General features: G+C 42.2%; 1 protein-coding gene across 1 annotated transcript; it reads right to left on the bottom strand.

Annotated features, from left to right (window-relative positions):
* Positions 1-2319: 2319 nt before the first annotated feature.
* Positions 2320-11420, bottom strand: LOC130176921 (uncharacterized). Its single transcript, XM_056388342.1, has 6 exons — positions 11264-11420; positions 8415-8871; positions 7999-8074; positions 7211-7289; positions 5211-5337; positions 2320-3941 (listed from the first exon to the last, which is right to left on the bottom strand). Exons 2-6 carry the CDS (start codon positions 8829-8831, stop codon positions 3555-3557), a joined length of 1086 nt encoding a protein of 361 aa, XP_056244317.1. The 5' UTR covers positions 8832-8871; positions 11264-11420; the 3' UTR covers positions 2320-3554.
* Positions 11421-11869: the final 449 nt, after the last annotated feature.

Here is an 11869-nt window from a genome sequence, read left to right as displayed (position 1 = left end):
CAATCTTGTAAAGCATTACCTCTGTGAACCTTTAATATGGAAATATGATTTCTTGTCTAATATCGGATCATAATGTTACCAGGTAATTCTACTGCCGCTTATGTAGTTAAGCACATTATTGAATAAACGTGGATTTAATTTATTGTCACTTATGGGGTATTCTGGCAATTGCTTATTTTTCTGTGCACATGGCTTGTTTGTTTTTAGGTTCACAAGCTTCCATTAATGCAGCCCTGAAACAACCCTTATTTGGATATCTTTAACAATTGTTTTCAAAAATACACAAACTGAGGAAGATCCTCCAAAGGACATATTTTTAGAGCATGTTCTTGCAGCCTTTCGTTTAATGCACCCAAATAAGATATGTCATTAATCTGCAGATCCCTTCTCCTTCTTTGATTACATTTATATTCCTTAACCTTCTGTTTTCTGCGCAGCTTCCCAGCACATCACATGTTCACCACCGGCAGCCTTATCACTGCACAGCGTAATTTGGTCCAACTATATTTTAACTATATTTTTGTTGATGCAGCTCTTCCTATCATTCATAACAACTTCCCGTTCCAGGGCGAGTGTGAGGCAGATCTGTGCCAGCTGTCTGGATATGGATGCTGTCCGGTCTTCAGTGCACGTGAGTCCAGCCATTAGCCTTGCCCTGGGAGATGGAATCTGGGGCGGCAACACTGAAACAATGCAGTCTGGATAATCGACCCCTCTACCTCCTGCCAATCACCCCTTTTAATCTGGAAAAAGAGACACGTGACTACACTGTGCAATTCAGAGTATGACAAATAAAAAAAAAAAAGTGGTAGACCTCCATTTTTAATCTCCTTAACCTCCCGACAGATTGTTTTCCAGGCCACAGATCTGCCTCAAACTTGTGTTTTCACCCTCAGTGAATACACCATGTTCTTAAGCTGACAGAAGAGAATATAATAGGTCTGACATGGGCTGTCTGAAACTGAATCCACAATTGAGGTAGCATAGTGGTTGTGCAAAAAAAGAAGAAAAAAAAGGCTCAAATTCACACAGACTGGCTTTGACAAATAACCATGACTCCAAAGCAGCTTATTTGTTCAAAAGTTTTCAATAGGGTGTATTCTACAAGGAGAAAAAAAAGTACTTTCATGATTCCCAATGTTAATGCACAGTGTATTTCACACAAAAATATTCTCACTCTGCTTGCAGAGTTGCATAGGATGAGTCCAGGATGTTCACTTTTTCACCTATAGATGGCAGTATTCTGCTTTAGATTTGGAAACATTAGTCATCTCAAATCTAGTTGCCAGAAATACTGTATCTGTGTCTATGGCCAGTCAAGGTTTTATAATTTCCCAGGAGCAAAGTTTATAGTGCAGTTTCATATAGTAGGAGTAGAAAATTGTGTCTCTCATCACACAACTCTTTAGAAGGTGGATTTAACCGCAGCTATTAGAAATATACTAATAGGTATAGCACAGTCAAAATCTTCTGTTCTCCAGCAGAGCGCTAATCTGCACAATTTTCAAATCTGTCTGATATTTTACACTCAATCCAGGGATTTTTTTTTTTCCAACTGAAAATGATGCTCATATATCTATGATTACCTCTATTAGTATCATTCCATGAGTCGTCATTGTCTACATTGTGTTGTACAGGCAGGTCGCATAGTTGTAACTGTGCTGCCTGGTTTGCCCACAGGTATGTGAAAGTAGACCTTTGTATGCATTTACTAAACCTAACCTACCAAGAGCAGCGACACTTTCTGAGAAATGTGAAGTGATACTGAGCTGGCAAATTTCACTGCACTTCTGTAAAAGTAGAAATTTCACTTGCAGCAGAACTGTACTGAAAATTACATCTTGCATGCCAACAATAAATCTTATTATTCCTTCAGGAAGTAAGCTCCCTTCGAGTTATCCCGGTCGACTTGCCCTATAATTGGTCTAACTGCGATATAAATCAGATAGCACCCTTTCTTTGGGGTTCTTTGAAGCTTAATTGGCCAGCTTTGGTACTGGGTTGAGACTTACAACAGGCTATTTCATAGATTCCTTTTGCTGACACAGTTGGTCTTTCCCCCTGTGTCTTACCCATTAAATTATGTCTTTTTATGTTACGGCAAAGTGGTACTGAATATTTCACTCAACACAAAGGTGAAAGAGCTGCGTGGAACACTGGAACAAAGAGATATATAATATAATCGTCGCAAATTCACTGCGGAAAATGTCTCAAACACTAACTTTTTTGAGACGATCTAAAATTGCAGATTCTCGACATTTAAGGTGCCCTCTATCAGCCTGTATTAAGAAGACTCACAATAAAAACAATCTGTAGGCATTTTGCATCAAACAAATATAACCACATTTATTTTGAAAGTATAAAATTTCACACTATAAAGGCCACTTTTCAGGGTAAATCGACAACCTTTCTGTAAGATTTACACAGAGAAATACCTTGTCCCTCTCTGCTGGTCTAGCATACTGTCCAGTTCTGTGGCAAAAACAAAAGAATTGTTCTACTCCACCACAGAAAGTAGTTGGCAAAGATCTGAATAATTTACTCAATACAGGAAAATGGCAGGAGAGTGAGAATTCCTGATTTGTACATCCCACAGAGAAGCAGGTATTCTGAACGGTTCTCTCTCTTTATTAAACCAGCTTACAGGCACAGCTTGACATTACAGGCACTGTTTGCCTTCTACTGGGAGACTAGAAAAAAAAAAAAAGAAATCTGCAGTTGACATTCTTTACAATGGCACCAGTCAGGCCACAAGAGCATCCCCATGGAGAGAGCATCCTCTGTTTGCACAAGCAGGACGACTCGTACTGCAGAACTCGCTGTCAGAGGCCGTTTGGCTCACTGCGGATCTGGTGAGGTGTCCACACTTTGAGCGTAGCGTTCACATTCCTACTCAATAACCATGACGTGGTGCCCACTGAGGTAGAACAGTTGTACCAAAAGACTTATTTATAAAGTATACAAATGAGTAACAGTCACATCAATAAACTTAAAACTGGAGTCTTGGGGGGGGGGGGGGGAGAAAATAACATCACATTTCACCCACATTTTTCAGCACAACAATATGTAGACCACTGACATGTCTGGATATCTGAAATACTCCCTTCCAGCGCTAACTACTCCTGCCGTTCTTTCCCTTTCAGGCAATAATGGCGGTTTCACAGATACTCAAACTGTATTATTGCATCTACAAGCCAGCGAGCAACAATTCACTTGTGAGATCACTAGCTCTGATGATCACGGCATGTGAAATCTATCCTTCCCACTCTCGCACACGCTATTCAAGAGTGCAAACGAAAAAAGAAAAAAGAAAAAAGAAAAAAAAGAAAAAGATAAGTCAACAAAGGGGAACTAAAGCAGACACTTGTCATGTCAGAGAGGGCACATTCCCATACAGAGAGTACATGTTCGTCGACACTCCTCCCACATTAAAGAGGAATCTGTGACGTCCCTTGTGAAGGCTCCCGTCTCCCCTGAAGGCTGGAATGGGCTAAGCAAGCTGACTGGCTCCAAGGTCGGCAAGGCGAGGCTGGGCACCCAGCCTTCTGTGTGGACTAGGACCAGCTGCTGTCCATCAAACCCCGTGTCTCCTTGCGGGTGATGATGCTTTCTGTTGACTTAAGGAGCCTCTCTAGACAGGGTGCGTTGATTTTGCCTGGCGGAAGGCCTCTGGGCACCGAGTCTGTTTTAGTGTGGGTGTCTGTGCTGGAGGACACAGCGTTATCCTGGGTTAGGTCTCTGGGGGACAGCAGGTGCCTGGGGCCAGCCTGGGCCTGCTCTGCTGTGGGGGAGCAGATGGGTGACGTGTGGAGCCACTTCAGGTTATTGGCGGAGTAGGCTCCAGCAGGAGTGAGGTCGGTGACTCTCAGGGCTTTGGTGCCGACCTGAGGGTCACTCACGGTGACGGGGCTCACGACTGCAGTGGTGGTCACTGGAGATAGCTGTTGGGGAAAAAAAGGAGATATGGTTCAGTTTCTTTCATTTTATGTCACGATCAATGCCCACAGATCAACAACAAAACTGTAAATGAGTCAGTTAGCCAAGAAAAGCTAGTTTTCCTCTGATGTCCCTGTCGGATATTAAAGGAACCCTAAAATGTTTTTTTTTGTCTGACCTGGGAACACAGTGATGGACAGGTTGAAAGCAACACTTTTTGCACCAAATTTCACTGGGACCTTTTAATTTTTATACAAATAAATAGCAGACCATGACATTACTATGAAAGATGTTACAATCACAATTCTACATATTGCGGTTTTAGACTTGTAATAACTGATTTTTGCGGCTGGTTGGGGGGAGTGCGAGTGCTAGAAGCTATAAATACAACATTGACATATCACCTTTGAAAATGGTTCATTTGTTAGCAAACAAATCCAGCAGACACAGAGCAACATCAGTGTTATCTGGTCCTGTGTTTATGGCCACCTGCAAAACGCAAGTCCAAAATTTACTCTCCTTCTAGCTTGTAGCGACTCCTGAGAATAATATCTGGCTCATTAGCGGCTACATGCTCCGCTGTGTTCAGTAGCTAGTCACTAACTTTGTCTGTCTGCTGTACTGTGCCGGACAGTGAGCGCTGAAAATAAGAAAAATGCAGAAAAACAAATAACCAAGAAATGCTAAAATGCTCTGTAGATCCATGAACTGCAACATTAGATGATAATTCCCTGTGTATTTGTCACTATGAGCGACGCTTTTTCACATTAGTAACAGTAATTTCATCCAATGTTAATATAAAAATACTGATTATAGCAGCTTTAAAGTTACTGTGCTGCTTTTGCTTACTTAATTTTCCTAAGGACAAAATAGCGTCTTTGTGTTGACTGAAACTAAAACGGTACCTGGTTATTGGAGGGTGTGTCAGGATTAACCACTGAAATAAATCCTCACCAATTAAATGCACAGGAATGTTCCAGACTATTTTGACCTTTCTTATCCCCCGTAGGGACACTCCTCCAAAACTACCTTTTCTCCTCTATCATTGTTCCTAGTGAACCTGAGACTGCAGTAATACCTCAGTAAAAATAGATTTTAATCCTCTCTTCCCTGTCCCAGACCTGTGATTAAACAATAATAGATATTTTAGTCCCTCCTTCACTGCATAGTCACCATATGTTCTTGGCAGCAGGCCTTGTCTAACTGAAGAGCTCTTACACAACAGTTCTGCTTCTTTCTTTCTTTTTTTTTCTTCTTTTTTTTTAAAAGTTTACCTTCGGTTTCTTGGTAGGAACGGCTTCCTCTGTCTGCGCGACGGCAAGTTGGTCTTGGAGTTTTACATTAGGGAACCAGCTCTTCAGCATTTGCTCCATTTTAAGAATGATATTAATATATTTCTCCCTGTAAAAAGGAAGGAAGGAGAAGAGGAGAGAGAAAGAAACAAGAGACAGACAGACATATGTTTACTCAAGCAATCATACATTAAGCTGAGTAATCTACCAAAAATCTTGCCAACCTCTTCTGAGAAATCTTATCTCTCCATCAAGTTCACACAGGAAATGTGCAATCTTGAACAGCGCGTGAAACACTTACACTCACTCAGCAAAGGCTGCACTCCATGTGTGGGGGGGAAAATTTTCTTAAGTACATTTCTCACATGTTTTGAGCTCACACGTGGCCTGATGTATAATAGTTCTGCTCGCCTCTAAATATAAACACCCAAGCCACAACGGTCTCCAGCAGCGTCCTTGTGAAAACAAACTAAGTCGTGGTGACGCAGTTCTCGTCGGAGGTGGGCACAGAGCAACCTCCTATTAACGCCCACCCGTCAAAACCAGATGGTGGGTGGGGATTAGCCTGTGTCATATGATCAGGACCATCCTGCTATACTCCGTTCAGAGCATGTTAAATTCATGTGAAAGATTATCCGCAACAGTGATTGCTAAAAAAGTCACTTTGATCCTATCTACCATTGTGTCGCTGCTGGGGCTGCCAGCTGGCAGCACAAGAGCAGGCACAGGGAGCGACGGAGAGAGGGAGGGAGGGGTGTAGTCCACCTTCCAGCCTCGGCCCCGGCTGTCTGCAGGGAGGCTGCCACACCCACTCTTTGTCTCCCATATGAACACAGCAGCTGGCGGGTGAGGACTCCAATCAGTTTGTGCCACACTCAGCAGCGCTGTATTGTATATCAGTGTAGGGTACACCGATGCAGAGCCTCACAGAGACTATCAGCCCAGCAGGACACACTTTGCTTCACAAACAGGTATCTGATCAGAAGTGCTGCTTTACATTCAGGACTCGGTGGTACATGAAGCTGCTATTTCGTTTATAGACTTTCAGTTTAATAGTATTGTCTTGACATGGTTACTTGCCATCGTTCTAAAATATTTTTGTAAATGATTATTTCTATCTTATAAATATTTTGTGAGGGCTCCAGCTTCTTAAACTTGAGGACTTTCTGCTTTTATATCATTGTAAATGAAATTGCATTAGGTTTTTATCTATTGGTTCTATCTATCTATCTATCAATTTTTTATGGCAGATTTTGTAGAATGAAATGTCAAGTAATTATTATTTTACATCAATTCTTTAATTCATTTTATATATTGTCATGTAACTTTTTATCAGAAAATATTCTTACTGATATAATGATATTGATTTCAACAACATTATCCTAGTGCTTAAGCATAAAAAATCAAATGCTAAAGCTCCTGGGGATGGTAGTCGTTTGCTATTTTATCTTGTAAAACAAATGTAAAATATCAAAACATTTAAAAATGATCATATTACAGGGACTAGGACTGTCTCCTTTAAAAGGGTGATATCATACTCCATTATACCGTCTGGCCAGTGGAGAGCTAATCAAGCAGACACAAGTGTGCTGCTCCCACAGTGGAGCCTGATACATTTTTAACAAGATTCCCAGCTATAGTGAGACCCAGCCATCCCTGCAGTAAATTTATCCTTAATGCGTGGGTGTAGCAGCTCCTCGCAGGGCAACCTGCTGTGAACCATGTGTCACGGACATGTTGGAGACCACTTTGACCCAAAGATAGCAAGTGCCACTTTTACCAGTTGTATCTGTATGTATTATAGTGGTTGAATGTATTGTGGCTGTGATTCTGATCTGAAGCAACAAAGGCTTTGTATTTCAAAATAAAATATTTGTAAAAAAACAGAAGCTGGGCAAAAACACATACGTCTCAAAATGTATAGATTGTAACTGATGGCGCTCACTACTCAACAGTATGCGGGTCATGCTGAGGACACTTACCCCATGCACGGGTTCTGCAGGACTCCCATGATCCTCTGAATCCTGTCCATTGCCACACTCTCCTGGAAACTGCTGAGTCCTGGAAAAGAAGAAAGTTGGTCCATGAGCCACATGAACTGTGTTGACAGCAGGGCTGAGTGTGTGCAGCAGATGGGTGGTGTGAAATGTGTGTGTGTGAGGGAACAGACTCCCTGCCTCTGTGGCCAGGAAGTGTTGGGTCACACAAGGTTTTGGTTTGACAAAGATCCCAAACTAAGCAGTTTCAGAGCCTGCCTGAACATGGCACTATCTTCCAGAGACCTGTATAATACCTATCAGAGTGGAGACTGTGGTACAGTATGTTCTCGACCGCCTCTGCCAGGCGGCTAATTTACAAGGAAGTCTGAAATGTCATGTTGTGTATTCTCAACTGGTAAAAAAAAAAAAAAAAAAGTTTTTTTAAAGGGGAAACTTAAAAACATAACCAAACACAAGCTCCATTATAAAAGATGGACACACACAGGAAATACTTGTGGTAACTTGATAGTCCTACAACAATACGTGTTTCAGACATCTCACTCTCAAATCTTGGGGACACAAATTCCATAGAGAGCGGCACTCTGTCTATGCAGTCTATTGTTTTTCTCTGAGACACAAGAATCACAGGAGCACAGAGAGACAGACAGAGATGTTGTTGGCTCACGGAAAAAAAAAAAAAAAAAAAAAAAAAGGTTGTGTGAAAAAGAAGGAATCAACTGAGATTTTTTCTAGAGACAAAAACAGAAAAAGATATGAAATGACTGACTTACGTTCTCTGTATCTCCCTGAACGAAGGCCATTCAAGATTAATGACAGGGGATGAATGTAGCATTGTAGCTCCATGCACTGAAAACAACAAAGAGGTGATATCACTGTCAGAGTGTGTTCAAAAACTGCCCGAAAAGCTCATATCATTTCACAACATAAAAGCAGCTCAAAGCCAAACTCCCCCCATTATTCTGTTTATCAAAGGTGCTTGACTTAAGACAGAAGGACTGTAGTTCTTTAGAAAAGCATGACTAATTCTGTCGAAAGAATTACAGGGCAGGGTCATCTTTACTGGAAATGTCATGCACTCTGTAAAACCAGCAGGGGAGTCAATATAGGTGTGAGGGCATGCTCTAGTTTTGCTGACACTGTCAACCACCTCCTGTGGCAGACAGACATGAGTCACAGGGATGCTCACCTTTCTGCTAAAAATTCGGTCTTTCTCCGACACGCTGGAAATGAGCTGCCGTTCCTTGCACTCCTCCTCGGTGGAGATGTGAGGTCTCTTCAGTGCTTGCTGAGTGTTTTTGACGTTCGTTTTTTCTCCTTGTGTTTTACACAGTCCAATGGCGCTGTCATATGTCTCTGTGCAGCCGGGGGGAGATCCCCGGCTGGAGGCCTCCCTGACCTCGCTCCAGTTACTGTCACCCTCCTTCACCTCGCTGCTCCGGCGGCAGCTGCTGTCAGATGGGCCCAGGTGTGGCGGGGCATCGGGGGATGGAGGAGCCTCTGTCTGGCTGTGCTTTCTGGTACAGTCAGACTCCCATTCGCTCTCATTGTCCTCATTGTCACTAGCCAGCCAGTCAATGGAGTTGTCCGAATCTGTAGCAGACATCCTCGGCTGCAGACTCTAACTAGCACTGACCATCACTGACCTGACAGAGAGAAAGTCATTGTTACTGTTAGGAGACAGCAAAGTGATGAAGATGAGAAACTGCAGAGAAAGAAGTAACAGATTCAAGCCCTATACCAGCTGAAATATATGCAGCAGCAGTCAAAAAGAAATGTACTTGAAATATTGACATGCTGAAATGTACTTGAGGTTTGTGTGGATGAAAAAAAAAAAAAAAAAGAAACAGTGCACCTCCAACCAAGCAGACATGAATACAGGCAGAGTCACAGCAGAGCGCTCTGAGCAGATGGTGGCAGCGAGAGCAAAGTTGTTGAGGCCACAATGACCTGTTTGTTTTTCAGCTGCAACACCTGAGCCAGTAAACACCAACTATCCGCCATGAAAAGCAAACACCAAACACCCCAGTGTCCACAACAACCCTGCGCGGCTATCCAACACTCAAGGACGAAAAATCTTTTATTGTCATTGTAAATCTCTCCGCATCATGACGTCACACGAGAACAAATGTCGACATTTTATCTATAAGCTGCCAGCTGCAGCCACCACACTCATTCATAAACACTGTTAGGTTGTTTATTCAAAAGGGGATCGGAGGAGGAGGAGGGGGTGGGGGGGGTGGCAGGGGTCCTCCACCATGACGACCAGTGGCTCAGACTGCAGACCTCACATCAACACAAGTGACATTTGTGGGAGGAATAAAAGAAGAAAAAAAAAAGGATTTTACAAAATGAGAAGCTGGTACTGTCTGTTCACAAAATGAGGACTCGTGAATAAAAACTCCTCCGACACAAATGCTCGTCATGGATGCTTAATTGCTTGTGGGATCTTTGCATCTCTCCAACATGTTTCCTCAGTGATTAGAAGATAAAGGAAGTGAGAGCAGCATTTTCAGCACAGAGATTATTTTTGGGCTTTGAATGGTTAGCGCCTGGCTTGTCTCTTGTTTCCTGTGAAATTTGAGGGTAGGAGAGTTAATTGCTCCCTAGTTCTTTGTCTCAAGACGACCACCTTCTGATCTTATTGTTACAGGGGAGGGTGGAGCAGAGATTTACTGGTTTACATGCTCTAATGTTACACAAACACCGAACACACACACACAAAAAAAAAATTTTTTTTTAGATGTGTCTGATTGCTGGTTATTGTGGTAATAATAATAAAGTGAGCAGTTTTAGTGAAAATAAAATGATGTGCAAAGAGACGGTTTATGCAGTGATAAAATGCCCATTATATATCAGAATATCCTGAGCTTGGATTTATACAGTATCAAGATTGGAGATTTTCAGAAACAGAGATTTCAAGTAACTGTAATCTACTTTTCAGCGCTTTAATATCCAACTACAAATGGTTATTTAAAGACTATACTTATATAAACACTACACAAGCATTAAGTAACACACATCCAGGTAAGTCAGAAAGAATCTTTTATCTTATTCCAAGTGTTTGTTATCAAACTTCTGTAGAATCTCATATTCTACTGCACACTAAATACATCTTATTAGATCCTATAATATCCTATAATAAGATGATCTTCTCAGTCACATATCTGTCTCTATAAGGAGACACATCAGTGCAGCATCAGGGAAAGAGCGGCCACTTCTCCTTTCCCTTCCCAGTTAAAATTACATTACATATAATCAATACATCTGAAAAGATGCTGCATATATTGTACCATGAGTTTTTTTCCCCACTGATGTGATTCTGTAGTGAAACAACACACACATCATACCACACTTGTCAAACCATTCACTTGTCCTGGGCCTTTGAATGCACCACATAGGCCTACAGTCTTTCAGTATATTCCTGATAAAGATTCAAATTCACACAAATGTTTATTTATTCCCTTGAATACACTAACGTACCAGATAGGCTTTATGATCTCCGTGTCTCCATCTACCTGTGTAGGTGGGGCACCTGAATAGAGATGCCCACAACATGACAGATACAGACTCTAACTTAAAAAGGTGATAAAAAAAGGAATTACATGAGTGAACTTTCCACATCCAGAGGTTCAGTATCTGTCCCTTAGACAAAAATAAATTAATTAAAAAAAGTCCTGTCATCGGATCTATCTTTCCGCCTGAACGCAGGGTTCAAACCAGTAGGGTAACAGACACAATAGACTTCCTCATCAGGCATAGTAAATTTGGCAGCATGCACTGTTAAGATTATATAAAACTGGAAACGCAGGCACATGTAATCGTCAGTGTCACGCCTAAACTGTAATGTCACATCATTAATATTTCAACAGAAATAACTGCCTATTTCCCATCATCGCGCCTGTTTCAAATTCCTCTGGATGATTTAAAAAAAAAAAAATATTTAAATTCCTCTCTACACACACGCTTAGTCACTGCTGTTTATCGGGACGGTGTGAGGATTTTTAAGGAGACATTTGCCTCGGTGAGGGTGCCTACCTTCCCAGGATGGAGCGGCTGGTTCCTGTGCGCTTCCTTTGTTCAGCGGTAAAATCCAGCAGGTCTGTCGGGGCAGAGAGCAGCTGATGTGCTGGACGTGCGGCGTGTGAGTGAGTGAGGCAGAACAGCCAGTGATCGGCCCGTGTTGCTTCTCCCAAGGCAACGTGTCTGGGAGGGCGGGACTACGGGCCACCGGCTCTCCCATTTGCTCCTCAATCGGCCGCCGCTGACAAATCGGCTCGTTCTGTGAGAGCAGCCGCGGAGCTATAGGCGAGGCCGGTTTACATATGCAAATGACATGGAAATGACACAAACACGTGGACACGCGGATCGGTTTCATTTCAGCAGCTGGGCGAAAAGTCAACCATGGGCTAGTTTTGGTCATTCTACAGGCATTCTTCCTCATTATATCATCTGGATGATGATGCCTGACTTGTGGCATGTCAGTAAGCTGAGCAGCCTGGTAAAGGCGCAGTCAGCAGTTTCAGCAACAACTGCGATAGACAGAGTTTGCTCAAGGACAGCTGAGCAGACTATATTTAAACAAAGACTGCCTGGTCTAGATGGTCATTTTCTTAAGTTTATTATAATTATTATTTATTTTTT

This window comes from Seriola aureovittata, chromosome 10, assembly GCF_021018895.1.
Source record: "Seriola aureovittata isolate HTS-2021-v1 ecotype China chromosome 10, ASM2101889v1, whole genome shotgun sequence".
Classification (NCBI taxonomy): Eukaryota; Metazoa; Chordata; class Actinopteri; order Carangiformes; family Carangidae; genus Seriola; species Seriola aureovittata.
Note: the sequence above shows the minus strand (reverse complement) of the source record. Positions and strands in the feature narration are given on the sequence as shown.